At 46.2% G+C, this 23,704-nt stretch overlaps 1 protein-coding gene across 1 annotated transcript in view; it reads right to left on the bottom strand.

The window, feature by feature from the left end:
• LOC137631890 (multiple inositol polyphosphate phosphatase 1-like) overlaps window positions 1–23,704 on the bottom strand; it is a 126,090-nt gene that overhangs the window by 1,369 nt on the left and 101,017 nt on the right. Inside the window, exons 7-8 of the mRNA XM_068363895.1 lie at window positions 14,290–14,362; window positions 2,872–3,005 (exon numbers count right to left, since the gene is read on the bottom strand). Coding sequence (XP_068219996.1) covers window positions 2,872–3,005; window positions 14,290–14,362 — 207 coding nt within the window. The remainder of the gene's footprint in view (window positions 1–2,871; window positions 3,006–14,289; window positions 14,363–23,704) is intronic.

Here is a 23,704-nt window from a genome sequence, read left to right as displayed (position 1 = left end):
CATAATTATAAGTGTTAGACACACTGCCACTTGTCAAGCATGGTCAAAACAAAGAGGTATGATTATAACATATTAGGTTGGATTTGAATAATAGTACAATACTATAACTAAGGGTAGGGCTAGGAGTTTCATTATCAAAATACCTCCAGCTCAATAGCCAGTTAGGTGAAATTTGGGTGTTGTAATAAAGTATTTGAGAGGTTCTCATTATATAGATAATATACCCTTCAAAATCAAAAGGCTAAAAATTTCTTTCAGCTTTAACTACAACCAAAGCAAAGAGTGAATTACAGGCAATCTGTTTTAGTGGCATTCAAACATAAGGGTGCATGAATTTTGTTTTTAGCAAAGTTTCAAGAGCTATTCATTGATTTCTAAGTAAAAAGATTATCTAACTCTTATTTCATCTTTCCCCACGAACAGGTTTTGAGAGAGTGATGAAAACTTTCTTTATCCATTTAGAGCATTGAAAGGGTACTTGAATAGGTCTTAATAAATAAGGGGTTAACTTTAAATAATCTGTTTTGTGGATGTTCAGATAGTGCAGTGAATTTGTACCTAAAAAAGGGCTAGACAAATCAGAAAGTAATCTTAAAAAATCTGTTTGGGCTACATAAACCTATAAGATCCCTTTCCAAAGATGCTTATCACTTTAAGAAATTTCTGTGGATACTCATAAATAGTTGGATGAAGCTTGCTTATTAGGATTGAACAGAAAAGATCCTTATATTAGAGCAGTAGCTAATACTTTGAATTTCAACAGGGATTCATATGTGGAAAAAGTTTTAAATACAGCACATATGTGCGCACCTATATTTGGTAATATTTTTTTTTTTTTTTTTAGAGAAGTATGGTTTCATTTTGATAAAAGTTGGGCACTTGGTTAAAGAGCAGAATTAGAGAAACAATAAAGGTAATTCACTCTGTGATATAATTTTAACTTCTGGTTTGGATTAAGTTAGTGAAAATAGATTTTGTAAGTTAAACAAAGGTAAGATTTCTTTGGAAAAATTTAAATTAATAAATACTGTAGATATATGTTTTAACATCCTGTAATTTAATTTGAATGAGTATCACTGTCCCTCCTGCCAGGGCAATGTGGTATTCTGCATATGAATTCCCTGATCTTTATATAGCACTTCTTCTCCAGAAGCTAGGTTTGATTGATATTTACCCATAATTTTCCATTCCCTTTCCCCTCAATAAACACATCGCATTAGCGAAGGAATGGAATATTTTAGTGATAAGTGGTAAGAAGCCCGAACTGATGTGCAAGTCTCTCTTTGACCCTACAATTTCTCTGTCGACATTGTCTAGTAGGTAGTAGGTTGGCCAGGGCACCAGCCACCCGTTGAGATACTACCACTAGAGAGTTATGGGGTCCTTTGACTGGCCAGACAGTACTACATTGGATCCTTCTCTCTGGTTACGGTTCATTTTCCCTTCGCCTACGCATACACCGATTATTCTGGCCTATTCTTGGCATATTCTCCTCTGTCCGTATACACCTGACAACACCGAGCTTACTAAATAATTCTTCTTTCAAGCGGTTAACTACTGCAATGTAATTGTTCAGTAGCTACTTTCCTCTTGGTAAGGGTAGAAGAGACTCTTTAGGTATGGTAAGCGGCTCTTCTAGGAGAAGGACACTCCAAAATCAAACCACTATTCTCTAGTCTTGGGTAGTGCCATAGCCTCTGTACCATGGTCTCCACTGTCTTGGGTTGGAGTTCACTTGGGCACACTATTCTATCTTATTTCTCTTCCACTGGTTTTGTTAAAGTTTATATAGTTTATATAGAAAATATTTATTTTGTTACTGTTCTTCAAATATTTTATTTTTCCTCTTTCCTTTCCTCACTGGGCTATTTTCCCTGTTGGGGCCCTCGGACTTATGGCATCCTACTTTTCCAACTAGGGTTGTAGCTTAGCAAGTACTGTAATACTACTACTACTACTACTACTACTACTACTACTACTACTACTACTACTACTAATAATAATAATAATAATAATAATAATAATAATAGGCATTCTCCAGATTGTATACCTATTACTGTGCATTCAAGATGTCTTCCCCAGGATTTGTTAGTGTTCAAGAGGATATTTCAAGATCTAGATTCTACTTCTGTAATATGTCAAGGGCAATAATGTGATTTAAAAGGCAGGTGAGGAGTGCGCTTGCCTCATGGTCCTTTGCATGAAAAGTGTTTCAATGGCGGAAAATGAAATTAGAAGTTGAAAGAGCTATAGGGAACTAACTTTTAGCAGGAAAATTTGGGATAGATTATTGTGGGGATGATAATGATGGTGACACCCCTCCATCTTTAAATAATTCATATAATCTGTCAATTTCAATAGTGATGATCTTCAAAGCTGTTGACACTGCTAGCTTCGTTTCTTAAAAGCAGAGTCTAGTAATATCCTCTCTTAATATCGGTACAGTCTCTTTACATGTGTTTATCATTTTTAATTTTCAAAATTTTTTAAAGAATATATTCTTTACACATCTGTGAGATTTGATTATTGGTTATTAATCTCCATTTCAAGGACATTCCTTTTATATATAAATATTGGGTAATTTAGTTTATAATAAATGAGAAAATATTAGTTTTATAATAAAATCGTGAAACTCATTATGTGGCCATCGTCCTTTGGTGGCAATCCCCTAGCACTTTGTGGGTTAAGGAGACAAAGATCTTCTGATTGACAAATTATCATATAAAATATCCAGAAGTTAAGTATAACAGTCTTCAGTTTGTAGAAATTCTACTAGGCTATAGTAGGCTGGACTTGCTTTGCCAGCTTACTATGGTATTATATATATAAACTACTTAAAACCTAGTATAAACAAGAAAAAGCAAATCATACCTGTATAAAACAAGAGCTAAATTTGCAGCAAAAGGTGATACATAACTAGTTTTCCATATCCTGTTTTTCATGTCTGAAAAGTTATCATGTCGCAAGTGCTGTGATGGTTTAAATATTCCCAATCGAGTCAAGACCTGTAAAATTTAAAATATTTGAAAACAATTATCATACTGTATATCCTTGATATAAAACTATTAATTTACTCATAATGTTGTCCAGATAAGTGCTAAACTGGTTGGTACTAATAGATTAGTAGTACCGAGGGAGCCCTCTCTCATATACTACAACTCTTATTCTATACTTAGTCACACACCATTAAATCTGAACTAGTTGAAAAATTTAGTAATGTGGAACCATACAGAAAACAAAATTTATATAACTTGAATAATTAGCTGGGATTCACAGAGCTAGCACCCATGGATTGGACTGAAGGCTTTCCCACACCAGGGAAAAGTGGGAAAGTCTTCCCCCTACTGGAATTCACTGGGACTGTCATACTTTTTCTTATAAGGTTTTTGAGTTTCGTTGGCAATCCTTATAGAACATCTACTACAGTATAATGTGTCCCTGCTGTTCTATCCCAGAACAAAAGGGCCTCCCTATTGACAGTTCAGAGGTTAAAGCTTGATCCAAATATGGAAACCTCAGTATTTCTAGAAACAATCTTCAAGACATCAGTCTTGAGTTCTGGTTTCTACTTGAACAACTACTTTATGAATTTTTACCACATCTAACACAGAGATCCCAAAGTAGGAGAAGAAATTAATATCTATTTTTATGCCTCAGAGGTACTCATACTCTAGAACAGCATATCTGCTCTCTTCTCTTAATCTCAAGACACACAAAGGCAGATACCACTTCAAAATTAATATCTATTACAGAATCTGCAAAAGGAAAGTGATTAAAGAAAACTCCCCATTTGATTACCCACAAACATGACAAATTTGAAATAATTTGTATTTTTCCTAACTATACAAACCTGGAGCTCTTTACAGTGGAGATACATTTCTCCGATAGCTGAAGCTAGCCATTAAAGCTTTTACAAGTAGTAATCACCCTCCACTAGTTAGCGGAGGGGGGTAGGGGTTAGAGCAACCAGGGCCCTCCTCACACCTACACTAATAAACAACGGATGGGGGTAGGGGTTAGAGCAACCAGGGCCCTGCTCACACCTACACTAATAAACAACAGTCACTTTGCAATTACGGCAAGACTTCTGGGGGAAGGTGATGGCGGGACCAGTATGTGTAAAGAGCTCCAGGTTTGTATAGTTAGGAAAAATATAAATTATTTAAAGTTTATCATTTGTTCTGGCACTATATACAAACCTTACACACTTTACAGTGGATATTCACTGCATTGTGTGTGGAAGTCCAAAACCAACTGGCTGGTGTTTGTCCTGGGGTCACACTCTGCACAAGCTTTTAGAGGGCACCCTGACACCTCATCATCTTTGTAGGATGACGACCAGGCAATCTGTGCTAGCTGTAGAATGTGACTTGACCGGGTAAGCATAAATTTGGAGCTAAGCTCCTAACTTAAACTAGACATTGCCCGACTCAACTCGCTTAGAGAACGGGGACAACAAATATAAAAACATATATCAGGTTACACAAGGGACAATGGTACCCACCTGCAGTCAGAGGAGGTCAGCTTGCAGAGTTCCTCGGATGCTGGACCCCATGAGAGGGGAGGAGGAAATAGCAAGTGGCCAGTCACTCACACATTCATCCTAGACTTACTCGCAGGTAACATCTGCCCTCAACAGACTGCTACTCCTGCTATAAGGGAACTGAGGGGCTTGTGCAGCCACCAAAAGGACCTGAGATAAATGTATCCAGGTTCCTTGTGGGTTAAGTCTTGCAGGTATTGGGAGGTGACCGTTGTTTGACATTTCCACACACCCGCTTGTAGTACCTGGGTCACAGAGAAATTATTTTTTAACGCCAGGGATGTGCTGACACTCGTGACGTCATGAGCATAGGGATGACAACCAGAAGGTGAGGAGCCTGGTTGTATGGCTCTCAATTACTTGTCTAATCCATGAAGATATGGAGTTCTTTGTAATCTTTCTCTTGGTTCTCCCCATGCCCACAAAGAGCCCGCTGATCTGAAGGCTGGCTCTGGAAGTCCTTTTTAGGCATTTCCTCAGCGCCCTCATGGAGCAGAGTAGCAGTAGGTCTGGGTCATCTGTTACAGAACGGAGACTCAATCTAGAAGGACCCAAATCCGCTACCGCCGGATTTTGAGTCTAAGCCACAAGCTCAGGGATGAAACGTAGTGTCACTTGCCTTCATCCCCTTGAATGGGCGATGTCATAGGACAGACCATGTAGCTCGTTAAATCTCTTGGCAGAGGTCAGGGCTAGGAGAAAGACCGTCTTCAGGGTCAAGTCACAAACTGATGCTTGACGAGGAGGTTTGGATGGTGCTCCTTTCAGTGAGTGTAGTACTTTGCTTACGTTCCAAGGAGGAGGACTGACTTCTGACTGATGGCAGGTGCACTCAAAATTCCATATAAGGGGAGGCAATTCTGTTGAGAAGGAAATGTTAATTCCGTTCAGCCTAAAAACACGGCTTAAGACAGAGTGATAGCCTTTCACCGCCGATGCCGAGCAAGTTTTTCCTCCTTGAGGTACAACAAAAACTCTGCTATTGTTGGGATAGTGACATAGAGGAGAGATAGCCTGTCTACAACACCAACCACAAAAGACGGACCACTTTGCATGATATACTGCGGCAGACAACTCCTGGAGGTATCCTGCCATTCTCTTTGCAACCGGTCTCAAAAAGCATTTCTTTGAGAGGAGTTGCTGGATAACCTCCAGGTGTGAAGAAGAAACAATGGAATTGCTTAGTGGAAGATTTCCATGTGTGGTTGTCTGAATAGATTAGGAAGTGGAGGGAGTTCTCTTGATGCCTCTGTGAGCAGATGAAGGTCTGGGAACCATTCCACAGTGGAGCTACCAGGGCCATTGAGAGATCTTGCAATGCCCTCACCTTGTTTAGAATCCTCCTTACTAAGCAGAAAGGGGGGAATGTGTAGACATTTATTCTGTCACACAGATGTTGGAAGGTGTCTTGCCAGACTGCCTGGGAATCCGGTATTGGAGAGTAGTACACCGGAAGTTTCCAGTTTGGAGATATCGCGAACCCCACAAAGTCAAAACTTGGTTGGCTGTCTGTAGTTTCAAAGGTTATTCAGAGCCTACAATCCTCCTCCTCAGATTGTCCCCCAGCATTTTCTTCTTGCCCAGGATGAAATGGGCCGATAGGGTTACTGTGTTGTTTTCCGTCCAACTGAGGATTTCCACAGCTAGCTGGCAGACATGCTCTGAAAAAGTACCTCCTTGTTTGTTTATTTATGACACCACTGTAGTGTTGTGCTCATCAGCACTATGGTGTGCCCTGAAAGGAACTGATAGAATTGCTTGAGGGCAAGAAAGGCTGCCCTTATTTTCAGGAAGTTTATATGGCACTGTCACTCAGATGCAGACCAAAGCCCGAATGCCATGAGGTCCAGCAGGTGAGCCCCTCACCCTTCTTTTGATGCATCTGTGAAGAGCAATAATTCCATTGGAGGAGAGAGGTCTACTCCCCTGAGCAGATTTGTGTCTTACACCCACCAAATTAGGTCTCTCTTCTGCTCTGGACCTACCTCCTTGCACTTGCACGAGTTTACTTTGTCATTAGTCTCCTTGATCCTTTATGCCATGCCTCATCTCTCTGCCTCAGTATCCATGAAGACCAGGCTCTAGCAAGCCTACAAATTAATAATAGGCTAAATAGGTATTCAGTCTAGTAACACACAATGTGATCACTCTTCAATCAACACTCCAGTATTGTAGGAAATGATACAACTACATTTTGTACAATGTATGTCAGAAATTTTTAGATCAGAATTGATGTGTATGTATGCTTTCAGGTACTCCCTGCCCACACACATACATGCAGTCTCCAAACATGGCCCACCAAATAGGTTGTAAGTATCATGTAACACAGGAGCATAGCTTAGTGTACCCTATAATTATTTTAATTTTTAATCATTGTCTCAGGCAGTCGTCTTTCAAAGTATTTTACTTCATTGGTCAGTCTTAAGTTCCAGGCTGTAGAGCAGCTCAATTTATGAGTGATTTGTTAAGCCTGTATATTTTACAGTACTCAATCTTATTTTTACCAATTTATGCTCTTTCTGGGCTCAACCTGTGTCGCTCTGTGAAATGCTCCTCTAGCACCATTTCTAAGGCATAGTTATTGCTGAATATACCAGAGAATAAGAGATGCATGGAATGCCAGGAATAAACCTAGGATGCTCTTTATGGCTCATTTATATGTACAGTAATGTAAATTCTCACAATAACATCACAAATTTTAAGTAATTTGTATTTTTCCTAACAGTACTTACCTCGAACTACTTTCTTAGGAGTATCTGGGATCTCCTCCCATTCGACCAGAGTTTTGTGTAGTTTACCCTATTCCCGTTTTCTATGAGGGGTAACCTCAGGCGGAGTGATACGCGCCCTGAGGCTAACCCCGGGTCAGAGAGCATGCTTGCTCAGGTCTCGACCTCCAGTAAGTTCTTGGCAGCTTACTGTAGGTTTCTAAGAAGTCCAGTAAGGCACTCGGGGAAGGAAGGTTGGGCCATTACCCGAAAGTAGTTCGAGGCAAGTACTGTTAGGAAAATACAAATACTTAAAATTTTCTGATTTGTTCCAACACGGAGTACTTACCTCGAACTACTTTCTTAGGAGACTCATACTTTAGGAGGTGGGAGTGGCCTTCCAGACCTAGAGACCGTGCTGAAGCATATCCAAGGAACCTAGATAGGAGGCTAGGTTCTGTTGACCCCAAGAAAACACGAGAAAAGAGGTCTACACAAAAAACTTATGTTAGTGTCTAAGTAACTCACCTCTGCAAGAAATCCTCGGAGACATGTCATTCCAATGACAGTGTATCTTGTAGCCGACTCAGGGGGCTATCGGAGTCAATTTTTGAGCGGAAACAGGGGAAGGAAGAACAAGGGGGTTAAGAAACGAACCTGTGTCTCTTGGACTTCCTACACGCGGTTATCACTGGGGCTATACCTTTAAATCGTTTGGAGCACGGAAATGACGGTACCTATTGAGAACCCGTCCAGGGACTTCCTCGAATAGTCCTTCAAGTAGTGAGCTGTGAAGGTTGATTGGTTAGCCCAGGTGCCTGCTCTCAGGATCTGGCCCACTGCCATATTCTTCTCGAATGCCAACGACGTACTTAGGCCCCTAATGTCGTGGGGTCTGGGTTTGCCCGGCAGTGGAATTCCGCTACTGTAGGCTCTGATAATCACCTGCCACAGCCTGAAGGAGATAGTGTTTTTCGATACTGGCTTCTTCACTGGGCCTGTGGAAACAAAAAGACTTTTGATCCCGGGTCAAAGTCTGGCTGTCCTCTCCAAGTATTTCCTTCTTGCCCTGACCGGGCACAGTCGCAAGTCCCTCGGGTTGTCCGACCGAGGGATTGCTGGCACTGAGAAGCCCTCAAACCTGGGATCCCACACGGCTGGATTCTGGGTCTTTGCTACGAAGGATGGCATGAACCTTAAGGTAGCTTCTCGCCAACCCTTCGAGTGTGAAACCTCGTAAGACAGTCCATAAATCTCCCCTACTCGTTTTGCTGAGGCCAACACCAGCAGAAAAACTGTTTTGAGGGTGAGGTCCTTGTCCACAATGTCTTTTAGGGGTTCGAAGGGCAGTTCTGAAAACATCTCCAGGACTCTGGTCAAGTCCCACTGTGGCACCCTAACGGCTGGGGGGGGGGGGGGGGGGGGGGACGACTGCTCGAAGCTCTTGATGAGCACCGAGATGTGTCTAGAGGCACCCAGGTCGATGCCCTTCAGGAGGAAGACTTGGCCCAGCGCAGCTCGGACCCCTTTGATGGCCGGGATGGACATGTTAACCACGTCCCTGAGATAGACCAGGAAGTCCGCTATCTCTGGGATAGAGGCCCTCAGTGGTCTGATGTTCTTAGAGACGCACTATTTAGTAAAAGTGGCCCACTTTGCCTGGTAGACCGCTGCCGATGATCGTCTCAGATAGCCTGACATCCTCGCTGCCGTTCCCGACGAATAGCCTTCCTTCCTCAGAAGACGCTCAATAACCTCCATGCGTGAAGACGGAGGGACCGAGGGTTCTCGTGGAAACTTTAAAAGTGGGGCTGCAGGAGAAGGTCTGGTCTGTCCGGAAGGGGCCAAGGTGGAAGGCGGGCCAGATCCTTTAGATCCACGAACCATTCTCTCTCCGGCCACCAGGGCGCTACCAAAGTCATCCACAGGTTGTCCGGCCGCCGTACTCTGTTGAGGACTTGTCTGAGCATCCCGAAGGGAAGGAAGGCGTACACGTCGAGGTTGTCCCAAGGGTGTTGGAAGGCGGCCTCGAACGCCGCTTCTGGGTCTGGCACAGGAGAAGAAAACACGGGGAGCTGTGCGTTCAGTCTCGTTGCGAAGAGATCCATCACTGGCGATCCCCATTTCTGAATGATGGCTTTGGCCACTTCCGGGTGTAGAGACCATTCGGACCCTACTACTTCTCCCATCCTGCTGAGACCGTCGGCCAGGACGTTCCTCTTTCCTGGAATGAACCTTGCTGAAATTCTGATCTGCTCCCCTTCGGCCCATTCCAGAAGTTCCATCGTGAGGACAAACAACTCCTTCGATTTTAGTCCTCCTTGCTTTTTTATGTAGGCCACCACCGTGGCGTTGTCGCACATCAGTGCCACGGTGTTCCCCCGGAGTAGATGGGCGAACTCCAGGCACGCCCTTCGCACTGCCCTCATCTCTAGAACGTTTATGTGTTGGGTTTTCTCCTCGTCTGTCCAACTTCCTCTTGATGATCTTCCGAGGAGATGGACACCCCACCCCTCCTTGGATGTGTCCGTGAACAGGAGCATCTCCGGAGGGTCGGCTGCGAAGGACATCCCCTTGAGGGTGTTCGATCTGACGCGCCACCACTCCAGGGTTCCTTTCGTCTCCGGGAAAACTGGGATCACTTTGTGGGGGGAGTCTCTCTGGTTCCAGAGCTCTTTCAGATTCCACTGGATACCCCTGAGTTTGAGTCTCCCCTGGGGAACCAGTTTCTCCAATGACACGAGGTGGCCTATCAGTCCCTGTCAGTCCTTCGCTCTCCTGGGCTGGCCCGACAGGAAGGGACGAAGGATCTGGTCTAAGGTGTCTAGTCTCTCCCCGGAAGGGAAGGCTCTCGCCAACCGGGACTCTAGGACCATTCCGAGGTAGGTCATCCTGGTGGAGGGTATCAATTGGGACTTCTCCAGTTTGATGATGATATCCAGGACGTTGCAGAACTGCAGTAGCTTCGCGCCTTGCTCCCTCAGTACTTCCCGAGGCTGAAAGTTACAACCAGTTGTCCAGGTACCGAATCAGGCAGATACCCTGTTCGTGTGCCCAGGCTGAGACCGTTGTGAAGACTCTCGTGAAGGCCTGAGGTGCTGTTGACAACCCGAAGCAGAGGGTCTTGAACTGCAACGTCTGGGAACCCCATTTCACCCTTAGGTACTTCCTGCTGGAGGGGTGAACTGGAATCTGGAAGTATGCGTCCTTGAGGTCTATGGACATCATGAAGTCCCCTTCCCTCAAGGACATTAGGACCGACTTCGGGGTGTCCATCTTGAAGTCGGTCTTGTACACAAACTTGTTGAGGGCTGAGAGGTCTATGACCGGTCTCCATCCCCCTGTCGCTTTCTCCACCAGGAACAGCCTGCTGTAGAACCCCGGGCCCGGATCCTTGACTGGCTCTACCGCCCCTTTCGCCAGCATCGCTGAGACCTCCTCTTGCAGGGCTGTCCTTCTCAAGGGGTCCTTGGAAGCCAACCACTCTGCCTGTTGATCTGGCATTAGGGGTGGGGGGGTCTGCTAGGAAGGGTAACCTGTACCCTTCTTTCAAGACTACTACGGTCCACGGGTCCGCTCCGTGGTCCTTCCATGCTTGCCAAGAATGTCTGAGGCATCCCCCCACCTGAGGCTTCGGCAGGAGTAGGGGGCCTCTCCCCCTATCTTCTTCTAGAGGCTCGGCCTGACCGCCCTCTTCTGGCTGCTGCGTAGGAAATCCTAAACGAAGACTGAGCCGGGGCTGTTCCCTTACTGGAGGGCTGCGGTGGCTGCGACCAGGCCGTAGTAGGGACGTCTCTCCTAGGCTGACTAGGCGAAGCCCGAGGAGGGCGGGGTATGTCGGAGGTGGTTCTTCTGTGGGTGGGTCTTCTTGCTGGAGGGGGGTCTGGAATCTCCCGTGTCTTCAGTTTCCTGACCCTTTCTATTGTTTCTTCTGCCGCCTTCAGGGGGAAAATTGAATCGTCCCACAGGGGCAGGCTCCTCAGGGACCTCGCTTCCCTGTCGGGGAGGCGCCTGGTGAGTTTATTGAGGACTGTGTCTCTCCTCTGCAGAACCCAGTTGGCGGCCTGTGCGAGGGACTGATACAACAAGAACTTCAGGCCCTTACCTCCAGAGCTAATCAACTCCTTCAGTAAGGCCTGGTTCTCTTGGATAGTGAGGTCGTAGGAGGACTGGACGCCTACTAACGTGGAAGCCCACCAATCCAGCCAAGAAGACACGTTTACAAGGTCCTTAGCTATCTCCTCCATCATGGTCGCTTCTGATGGAGAGAAACAGACTGGTGCTGTAGAGGCCCTTTCTTCCGCTGCTCCTTGACCTAAAACGGCGACTGCCGGCTCCACCGTACAAGCACCTGCACGATGTCCCTCCGGCAGGTAGAATTTGCTCTGCGACTTCAGGCCCTGAAGCAGCTTGGAGGAACTCTGGGTCTTGGGGGCTTCGGCATGGTTGGCCACGATCTTATTCACGTGGGCCCTACCTAGCCTCACCTCCCTGGCTAACGGGAGCGCTAGAGAGGGTCTCTGCTGAACGGGGGCATCCACTAGCCAGCTGAGACTCGATTGCCAGAATTCTTCGGAAGAGGGCTCGGGCTCGTCCAACCTATGATGCCTCCTGATGAGCCCTATCACCCTCCTGTAGGCTGACACCTCCACTGCCGAACCCTCTACATGGTCGTCCAGCTCCTCCGTAGGGCGTCCAACTGCTTGAGACGGAGTCCCTCCGACGGAGGCCTCCGTACGGGGGGAAGGAGACGACTTGATCCGCTCCGACTCCTGTGGCTCTGGACGTAGGGAGGGCATCGCTGTCGAGACGGGGGCCTCTGTCCTAGGTCTATCCTTCCTCGCGGAGGTCCAGGCATCCGCGGGTCTACTCGACGAGGGGAGTCGCTTCTCACAATCCTGCCAATTCGAAGATAACTTGGGGATCGGGACGAGGCTGCCAGACCGAGGGGGCGACTCTCTCTGCTGGGCGGATGGAGCCGGAACCCTCGCGGACTTATGCCTGTCCGCTGGGACCTGAAGCGACGACTCCCTCCGTCGGTCGTATCTGCCGTAGGATGCGTATCTCTCCGGTGAACGAGTTCTAGGGTGCCAACTTGGGGAGCTCGGTACTGCTGACAGCTCGATGAGTTTACTGCGTGGGATGACCACCCGTTCTTCCCCCGGGGAGCCACTTCTCCTATATTTTCTTCTGGGGGATCGGGATCGTCTACCCACGTGGCGGGACCTGGAGCGGGAGCGAGAACGAGTGTGTCTCCTGCGGGACCTGGAGCAACGTCTATGAAGTTTCCTCCGGGCCTCATCCTCCGAGGAGCAAGAAAGGACTTCGGCCGAAGATCCCGACGACCTGTAGGACCTCGCCGGCGGGCCCGACTCGCGTCGCGTCGCTGGGGGGTCCACTCGACGCTCGATGGAAGGCGGGGGCTGCAAGAAGACGTCCAGAAGTGTAGCTGAAGGCGCTGCAGGGGAACGAGGGCGTTCTTCGTTGGGGACCAGGTTCCAAAGTTTTCTTCCATCCTCTACGGGGACCTGAAGGGCGTCTTCGGCGGTACCCACGTGAGGGAGTCCGACGGCGGCGAGTCCTCTCTCTCAACGGCACCCTTGGCTGCAGAAGCACCTGAAAAGCACCACCTGAAAAGCACGCCCAAGAGGCGGGAGAAGAGGTAGGAATAGTTTTACCCCAAATAGGATCATCTGAGGAGACGGGCCCTGCTTGCACCAGGGCTTCGTCCCCCGCACACACTCCCGACCCTCCCTCAGGCCCCTCTCTTGCCTGGGATGATGCCACAACCCCACTATCTTGCAACTCTGACTCCTGGGGAAGGGCCACAGGCCTCTTCCCGGAACGTACTTACCTCGTCCCCTACTCTCGGTAGGGGAAGGTGGTAGGGAGGCTCGGTCTGACGACACGCCCGGCGAAGTAAGAGGAGAAGAGACGTTCGGCTTCTTAGGTGACCTCTTCGGCGCCTTCTTCTTTTTGGTGCCGTAACGCACCCACTGCACCTCGTTCCAGGACACTCACTCCGGACACGTGGCCGTAGGGGAACACACACTGCCCCTACACGACGAACACAAGGAGTGTGGGTCTACTTCAGGTTTCGACAGGAAAGCACCACACGATTTACCGGCCATAGGCCCAAGACAACGGCGGGGATGCTCCATCACACACTAGTAGCGCACCGCGAGACACAGGAACGCAGAGGGAAAGAATAAGCTAAAGCACAAACGTACCACGAGGGGACCGCGTGAGACACAAAGGGTCGCACTGGGTTAAGGAGAGCGTCGAGATGATATCGCGACGCGACCAGAGAACTTACTGGAGGTCGAGACCTGAGCAAGCATGCTCTCTGACCCGGGGTTAGCCTCAGGGCGCGTATCACTTCGCCTGAGGTTACTTCTCATAGAAAACGGGAATAGGGTAAACTACACAAAACTCTGGTCGGATGGGAGGAGATCCCAGATACTCCTAAGAAAGTAGTTCGAGGTAAGTACTCCATGTTGGAACAATCTATAATTCATGTAAATTATTTAAATGTTCGTTCATTTTTATTAGTGTTGATATTAGAATTTTCCATTTATTATTACCCATTGTGATTTTATGCACAATCCATATTAGTATAATTGTTCAGTGTTCATTGCTATAATCATAATAAGTAAGTCCTAGAAGTTTTATTAGTGACTTCTTAATTTAAAACTCTGATTATCCTAAGGTTGTGGGTTGTAACTTCCTTAAATTATCAAAATAATGATGTACTGTTTTTCTAAATAAATTACAAGGAATTACATATAACTTCAGAAATAAACTCTAAAGCAACATTTGAGCATGTCAAGTGTATCAATGACAACATACGGTAGTGTAATATAAATAACTGCAAGCAAGTCAAAGTGAGGAGTTCAAGGAGACAGTTAAAAATGAACACTCAGAAATAAGTGCAGCTGAAGATGGAATAGACATTGTAAAGAACCTTTAGGAGCTGTGAAATTTGTTTACAAATGAAAATATTTTGAAATGGGGTCAATAACAGCACTTCTACACTACCTGTAAAATCGTCTTGTCGTGAGCAAAGTTAAAAATTCCATGAGGAACACCTTTTCCTGAGATTACTGTATTCCTGAAAAAAAAAATAATACCCTGTGTTAAAAATTAACAAATACTAGTTCTATCCATTCTCATTTTTTAAAACAGGATTACATAAAATGGTCTAAATAAAAGATTAGTTTACATGCTTTATGCAATGAAATTATATTTACTTTATTTAAGATATAACATATTGCATACTTTACTTGAGCCATGTGTCTTTTAAATAGAAAGAAAATGGTAATTATTTTTGTAAATTCTATGGGTAAATGTCAATAAACCTAGCCTATGGAGAAGAGGCAATATGAACATGTGGGGAGGGTTATAAAAATAATATTGGACATAAACTATACTCCAACCAGCTTTGACATGTAAACCTAAAAGAAAAGATATCAAATAGGATATTATTCAAGAGTATAATTCTAAAAAATAATGGCAAGTAATAGATTCCTATTTCATATTAATAAGAGATATACAGTATGTTCAATTTTGAATCTAAATTTTGATTTGCTGATTATATGGACTACTAATTTAGTAGCCTTTCCCAAGAAAAATATCCCGTACTTCAATTCCATGAATATGAGGGACATCCTTTATATGAGATAATGACGTTAATCTAGTCCCAACATGAATTTAAAGCTTGCTATTCAGTTGGCATATTACACCTCCGATACAGAAATATTATTCTATAATGGAACTAATAATTATTTTCCCCTTTTCTTTTTATCATTTGAGTTCTTCATTACAATTCTTTTGTTGTATGTATTGCTGCCTTTCATTGTTCTCACTACACGGAGGACTGTGAAAGTTTATATTTGAGTTGCTCTTGAATATAGGATGGGCCTATTAGCCTTAAAGACAAGTCTCTAGGATTGGGAGTCTTCACTGAAAGTGAAAATAGAAATCTGCCTAACTTATTTCTTTGCCTGGCACTCAAGTGAGCTAACTCTGGAAAAGCATAGGTATCAGCAATAAGTGTATGGATGCAGTTCTTGGTCTAATAATATTTTCCCTAGTAAGCCTTAAGACTCAGTATTAATGTACAACATTAAACATGTCATTTCTGGCAGTTTCCGCTACTAGCTATCATAGAGACTCAATACCATGCTCCCTCTAATAAGAACATGTTCACGGATTATTTACTATTCCTTGAAATAATTACCAAGATTTTATTAACCTAACGAATGCTTCAATTACCATTTAACTATTCATACATTATCATTTAGATACCAGTAACGTATGCTGTACAGTATATTAATGGCATTTTATCTTGTGGATGCTTGTTATACAAAAGTTCACAGCAATTTGGCTTTTATCTCATGTATATGAAGTCATTGTTGCTAGTGTCTATTAAGGATCAGCACAGAGCACTTTGCTGTTTATTTTAGTTACTGTTCTTTGTAGAATTGTGACACTGTGTGTTCTTTTATCAAATTGTGATTACTATTGTTCACCATCTAGTAAACAACATCTAGAAAATGGCCCCCAAGATTATCAAGAAAGATGGTAAGAACAAAGAGATGAAAAAATAAATAATTGAGAAGCATGAACAAGGTACACGTGTGGCAGACCAGCAAAATGTACAATCATGCGACTTCAACAATTTGTATAATTCTAAAAAATAGAAGAAATCAACACAATTGGTGTTGCAAAAGGTGTGCTGACATTGACAAAACAAGGACACATATTCTTGATAATGTAGAACACTTGATTTTCATCTGGATCAATAAGAAGCAGTGATACAATTATCAAAATTATTATTTGTGAAAAAGCAAAGGTATTATATGCTGACTATTTTAAAAAGGAGCCAAGTACATCAGCAGACAAAGAAAATGACACGTTCAAAGCAAACCGTGGCTGGTCTTAAAATTTCAAGAGAAGAACTGGCATCCATAGTGTTGTGTGATATTGAGGCTGAGAGCTCTCACGTGAAGGCAGCAGAGGCATTTGTTATAGAATTTGAAAGATTCATGAATTCTCAACCTTTCATGCCTCAGCAAGTGTTCAATTGTGACAAAACTAGTCTGTTCAGGAGATGCTCAGGAAATCCTTCATTTTTGCAGAAGAAAAGGCATTCCTAGTCACAAACCCAAGAAAGACCATCTAACCTTGCTGTTCTGTGGTAATACCAGTGGGGATTGCAAAATCAAACATCTGATTTATCACTCAGAAAATCCCCAGGCCTTTATAAAGTATATGGTGCAGAGGTAACTAAATGTTCTGTGGAGGTCAAACAACAAGACTGAGTACCCAGACTTGCATTTTGTTTGTGGAATGGGTTAACAAGATTTTTGGAACTGTGGTCAAAAAGTATCACATGGAGAAGACCCTCCCACTCCAAGCCTTGTTGCTTGTGCACAATGCTCCTCCCATCCTCTCGCCATTGAAGACAACCTAGTGGATGAATTTAAATTCATTAGAATCAAGCTTCTGCTGCCCAACACCATTCCAATATTCCAACCCATGGATCAACAGGCGATCTCAAATTTTAAGAAGCTGCACACAAAAGCAATGTTCTGGCATTGTTTAGAGGTCACTGAAGGAACCAACCTGACTCTTCAAGTCTTAGAAAGAATATTTCCACATCAGCTGGCTCAAAATAATTGACAAAGCCTGGGTAGGGGTCACCAAGATAACCCTTAATTCTGCATGGAAGAAACTATGGGCCGAGTGTGTTCCTGAATGCAATTTCAGGTGATTCAAACCAATCCATGTGTAGACGATGAATTTGTATCCTTGGTTTGAAGGTTTGAAGGCCGCTCATGAATGGCAGGGGCAAGGGACAGTAACAGTGCCCTATCGAGCAGGACAATGCCCAAGAGACTGACCATATGATCAGCGCCCCAGCCCCCTTTCCACCCAAGCTAGGACCAAGGAGGGTCAGGCAAAGGCTGCTGATGACTCAGCAGATGATAAGCTCCCCCAAACACCCCATCCTTAGCTCATAAGGATGGTGAGATAGTAACGACCAAAGAAACTAACGGGTTTGAGCGGAACTCGAACCCCAGTCTGGCGTTCACCAGTCAGGGACATTACCACATCAGCCACCACAACCCTAAGTTAATGGTGTTGAAGGTGGCCAAGGACGACATCAGCAATCTTCTGGATAAACGTAACAAACAACTGATGACCAAGGAGCTGATAGTGTTGCATAAGGAGCAGCAAAAAGAGGTTGCAGAGGAGATTTCATCTGAAGAGGAGGGACAGTGTGACAAATCTCTCACTTTGAGTGAAATGAGGGAGATGTGGAAAATGTGAGAAACTCCACAAAATTTTGTAGGAACACATCTAAGGCTTCCTTAGGGCAAGCAGTGAACCTACTTATAGACCATATGTTGCATTTCCACAAGATTTAAAAAAAAAAGACAAAATCAGTCGTCTTTAGATAGGTTCTTTCTGAAAGTTAAAAGTAAGAGTGTAAAAATATACGGCCAAGTGTCCCGAAAGTGTAAATTAAGAGATTCATATAGTGAAAATGAACATCGTTCAAAAGAGAGAACTCACTATATTGCACCAGTTCTCATGGAGGGATTCTAACTCCAAGAAGTAACCCACTCATCATCATCATCATCATCCTCCTCTTCTTGCCTTCTCCTCAAAGGTAAAGTACTAGTTAATTTGCCAATACAGTATTTCTAGTTCTTATATTTGTCTTCATTTCTAATCTTAGGAGTTATATAATATTTTGTTCATTACACTTTACACTACCCAAAGAATAAAAAAAAACACATTATCAAAAAAAGAAATAAAACTTAGCCTAACTAAATACTGTATCATATATTTAGCTCACTGCATCAGTTGACTCAAAATTAGCTCAAAACATCTGCTGACTCAATTGAATGCAAAAACCAGCACTTGAAATATTGATAGAATACAGTTTTAAAATAACATTAAACAAAGACTGAATTACAATGACACAGGTCTACCCAAAGAACTTTCCCCAAATACAGTATAGGTTTTTGGTAAAATCAAGTGAGTTGGCCACCCTTCTAAAAATCATCGCCATCAGTCAAGGAGAAAAGCTTCATCTAATTGTGCAAAACCATCGACAAAAAGACCTTTCAAGAAAACAAAATGCTATTATTTCTATGAACCTCCCATGATGTTCATATTAGCAGCTTCTCCAGAAGCTCGGTTTCAACCTTTACCCATAAAATCTTAAAATAATTAAATATGACAAATTCGGAGATGCAGTAATTTGTATTTTTACTAACCATACAAACCTTAGCTATTTACATGGGGTATTACTTTCGGCGTAGCTGAAATGACGAGCCATTAGATTTTTAACGAGGGTTTACTACAGGGGAGGGGCAGCTAGCTACCCCTCCCCCCTCACACACCGGTGAACTGATTCACTTCGTTTAGAGGTAGGACTTCACGGGGGACAAGGCTGGCGGGCAAGTATGTGTAGCTAAGGTTTGTATGGTTAGGAAAAATACAAATTATCTCCGAATTTGTCATTTGTTCCGTAACCGAAATACAAACCACGCTATTTACATGGGGTGACTTAACCCTTAGGTAGGGTGGTAAGTCCCAGCCTTACTGGCTTTGGCTTTGCCCGGGGACTCAGGATCCATGTGTGTAGCACTCGAGATAGGGAATCCCTGCACCTCGCAAGTTCCTTGCTCCGCAAGGAACGTACGGCCTGCATAAGCTAGTGTGTGAAGGAAAGAAGTGCGACTCGTCCTAGGAAGTTGACCTGAAGTCCTTTAGATGGAAATCTAGGCTAGGACGTTCCCAATACCACCTCGTCAGGGTATGGGGGACGCAACAGTATTATTATAATACTAGGAACACAAGGAAGCATGGTTTACCTGCCGTGGTTTGAGGTCAGCTGTGCAGAGAACCCAGGATGCTGCTTTCCCCAAGAGAGGGGAGGATGAAGAAAAGAGTAAGGGCCAGACATACTTTTTCATTCATGCAGACTAAAACCGGGTAACAATGCCCTCAACCTTCTGCTACTGGTCCATTAAGGAGCCTGAGGTTAGACCAGCTGTTGTGCAGCCACCACAGGGCCGATAGAGAACATATTGAGCCTCCTGTGGGTCACGTCCAGCAGGTAGTGGGCTGTGAAGGTCGTTTGATGCTTCCAGACCCCAGCTTGTAGAACCTGCGTCACTAAGAAGTTTCTCTTGAATGCCAGGAATGTAGCGATGCCTCTGACATCGTGTGCTCTCGGGCGACGTGACGGAGGAGGGTCTGGATTCAGGGAGTGGTGGATGACCCTGCGAATCCAAGCTGAGATGGTGTGCTTAGTGACCCTCCTCTTCGTCCTTCCTGTGCTCACAAACAGGGCTTGCACTCGAGGACGAACTGCAGCTGTTCTCTTAAGTTAGAGCCTCAGACTCCTTACTGGGCACAGTAGGAGATGGTCTGGGTCATCTGTTACAGAACGGAGACTCGAAATCCTGAAGGAGTCGAACCGTGGGTCCGGAATTCCAGGATTCTGAGTCTTAGCAACAAACTCAGGGAGAAACCCCAAACGTTACCTCCCCCCATCCCCTTGAATGGGCGACGTCGTACGAGAGACCATGAAGTTCACTGACTCGCTTGGCCGAGGCCAGAGCGAGCAGGAACACCGTCTTCCAAGTCAGGTGACGATCAGAAGCCTGGCGTAATGGTTCGAACGGAGGTCTCTTAAGAGACCTGAGGACGCGAACCACATTCCATGGAGGAGGTCTCACTTCCGACTGAGGGCAGGTAAGCTCGTAGCTTCGTATGAGTAGGGAAAGTTCCAGCGAGGAGGAAATGTCCATTCCTTTCAGCCTGAAAGCCATGCTTAAGGCTGAGCGATAGCCTTTCACCGCCGAGACCGAAAGGCGCATTTCTTCCTGCAAATACACAAGAAATTCCGCTATTGCTGGAATAGTGGCATCGAGGGGAGCGATACCCCTTCCACGACACCAACCACAGAAGACTCTCCACTTCGCCTGGTACACCCCTGCAGATGACTTTCACAGGTGTCGAGACATCCTCTCCGCAACTTGTTGCGAAAAGCCTCTCTCTATAAGGAGACGATGGATAGTCTCCAGGCGTGAAGCCGAACCGATGCTACGGCTTTGTGGAAGATGTTGCAGTGTGGTTGCTTGAGTAGCTCGTGTCGTGGAGAAAGCTCTCTCAGGAGTTCCGTCAGGAGCTGCAGAAGGTCCGGGAACCACTCTGCATGATGCCATAGCGGAGCTATTAGGGTCATTGACAGGTTGACTGATAGTCTGGTCTTGTTAAGCACCCTCCTCATCAGACAGAACGGTGGGAAGGCGTAAACGTCGATGTTGTCCCACCGTTGTTGGAAGGCATCTTGCCAGAGTGCCTTGGGGTCCAGGACTGGGGAACAGTACAGCGGAAGCTTGAAGTTCAAGGCTGTCGCGAACAGGTCCACCATCGGGGAACCCCACAAAGTCAGGACTTTGCTGGCTACTAGAGGATCCAAAGACCACTTGGTACTCACTATCTGCGATGCTCTGCTCAGACTGTTGGCGAGCACATTCCTCTTGCCCGGAATGAAGCGAGCCGATAGTGGAATCGAGTGGACTTCGGTCCATCTCAGTACCTCTACTGCAAGATGGGATAGCTGTTGTGAAAAGGTACCTCCCTGCTTGTTGATGTAAGCCACCACCGTGGTGTTGTCGCTCATCACCACCACGGAGTGACCCGCCAGGATCCGTTGGAACTGTTGAAGTGCCAGATATACGGCCTTCATTTCTAGCAGATTTATGTGGAGGCACTTTTCTGATTCTGACCATAGGCCTGAGATCCTGTGATTCAGAACGTGGGCCCCCCACCCTTCTTTTGAGGCGTCCGAGAACAGCATCAAATCCGGGGGGAGGACGAGAAGATCCACTCCCTTTCGAAGGTTTGCGTCCGTCACCCACCACTGAAGGTCCGTCCGTTCCGCAGGACCCATAGGGACCAGGATGTCCGGGGAATCGTGGCCTTGATTCCACCGGGACTTGGGCCGCCATTGCAGGGATCTCATCCTGAGGCGGCCATTTGGAACCAGACGGGCTAAGGAGGAAAGGTGACCTAGGAGACGTAACCACGATTGGGCTGGAAGCTCTTCTCGTCTGAGGAAAGGATCTGCGACCCTCCTCAGCCTTGCTATCCTGTCGTCTGATGGGAAGGCTTTGTGGAGATTGGTGTCCAATATCATGCCTAGATATAGCAGTCGCAGAGTTGGAAGCAGAGAAGACTTCTCGAGATTTACCATGATCCCTAGATCTTGGCAAAGTCCCAGAAGCTTGTCTCGGTGTCGAAGAAGGGTCGACTCCGAGTCTGCCAGGATCAGCCAGTCGTCCAGATAACGGAGGAAACGGATGCCGATCCTGTGTGCCCACGAAGAAATCACGGTGAACACTCTAGTAAATACCTGAGGTGCTGTGGAGAGACCGAAACACAGCACCTTGAACTGGTAGATCTTGTTGTCTAGGCTGAATCTTAAGTACTTCCTTGAAGACGGATGGACTGGGATCTGGAAGTACGCATCCTTCAGGTCCAGTGTACACATGAAGTCTTGTAGTCTCACTGCAAGTCTGACCGTGTCTGCCGTCTCCATGCTGAACGGGGTTTGTTTGACAAACCTGTTCAGAGCTGAGAGGTCGATGACTGGTCTCCAGCCTCCAGATGCCTTCCTTACAAGAAAGAGTCGACTGAAGAGCGTCCTTCTTTAACATGGTCTCGACTTCTGCCCGTAGGGCTTGGCCCCTTGCCGATCCCATGGCAAAGGAGCTCAACGACACTGGATCCGCTGTCAGGGGAGGTAGAGATGTTGTGAACGGGACGCGATATCCCTGACTGATTACGGAAATCGTCTAGGAATCGGCCCCAAGTTGCTGCCACCTGATTGCGCATCCCCCCACTGGTGGACATGCAGGGGGATTGCCAATCCTAGCGTTTGCGGCCTCGGCCACTCCCTCTAGGATTTTTCCCTCCCCTGGAGGACTTTTTGCCTTTCTTGTCTTTGACAGGAAAGGGCTTCGACACCGTTACCTTTGCTGCCACTGCCGGTTTCGTCGTCTTGGACGGGCGAGCTTGTTGAGGTGCTGGAGGTTTATAGGGCTTTGATGTAAGAGCCCTATGTAGGAGAGAGTCCTGATTGGACTTCCTCCACCTCTCAGCTGCCTGTTCCATGTCTTTAGGCTCAAACAGATTCTTCCCCAAAAGGGAAGAATGTCTGAGCCTGCTGACCTCGACGGCTGGGACCTTCGTGTGGAACCTCTCTGCCACCGCATCACGTCGTTTCAGTATGGAACTGGCCCACAAGTTTGAGACTTGGTGGGCCAGAAACTCAATGGTGTGGGTGCCCGAAAGGAGGAAGGTCTCCAGGGCCTTCCTGGTGCTCTCCTTAGACAGGTCCTTAGATCGCAACAGGATGCCAAGAGACCCCAGCCAGACATCCAGCTACGAAGTAGCCTACATGGCACACTTCGCAACCTTCTCCTGACTTAGGATCTCTGTCGCCGAGAAAGACACTCCCCGGCTAGAGAGCCTCTCTAGAGGGACTCCCTTGGTGAGCTCTTCCACCGAATGGTGCAAGGGGAGAGCTAGACAAGACTCCTCCATGAACTCAAAGTACCTCCTCTGGTGGATACGAGGAGGAGGGAGGAGCTTGTTGCCAGCAGTGGAACGGCTGGAGGAGGTGAGTTCGGAGAGCTGGCCCTCAACCTTATCCCTGGCACTCTTCACACCTTGGGACCAGGGCAAAGCCGCACTGGCCTTAGCGGGTTTCTGAGTGCCAAAAACTCGGTCCAGGACCGTGTCCTTGCCCTCTCGAGGAGGAATCTCGGGGTCCGGGAACCCGTTGAGATGCCTCATCAGGGTCAGAACCTACCAGAAGGCATGCTCTGATTCCTGTGGTTCCCCTCCTGGAGAACTGGCAGCAAAGTCTCCCGTCCCCAAAGGCTCTTCTTGGAGGGACACGTGGACGTTCTCCGCGGGTCTTGTTGGCTCCGGTCGAATCCTTGAGGAAGACTTGGGGATGGTTTTGGAGTCCTTAGGCTCTCTCCAGTGAGGAATACAGGACTCCAACAACGATGTCTGTGGGCTCTTCTCCGCCCCAACCCAGGACGATTTTCCTACACGAGGTGGGGTTTCTCCCATTGGTGCGATGGGAGAACGTCTCACCTCGGTCAACTCCCCTGAGGACGGAAAATACTCGTCCACAGGAGAGGGAGAGAAAGTCTGGGGGGGGGGAAAGAGCCTCCCTCAAGGACTTCCGAAGAGCCAGCTTGGCCCTGGGAGAAGTTACCACGACTTCTACTCCTCTCTTCCTCTTCAGTGGGGTCGGAGCTGCCATTGATTTGAGGCCCAACTCAGAAAAGGCAGGTTTGAAGGCCTGCATGACGGCTCTGACAAGGGGCCCGAACCATGGTTGCTTACT

The sequence above is a fragment of the Palaemon carinicauda genome, chromosome 40 (genome assembly GCF_036898095.1).
Source record: "Palaemon carinicauda isolate YSFRI2023 chromosome 40, ASM3689809v2, whole genome shotgun sequence".
Lineage (NCBI taxonomy): Eukaryota > Metazoa > Arthropoda > Malacostraca > Decapoda > Palaemonidae > Palaemon > Palaemon carinicauda.
Note: the sequence above shows the minus strand (reverse complement) of the source record. Positions and strands in the feature narration are given on the sequence as shown.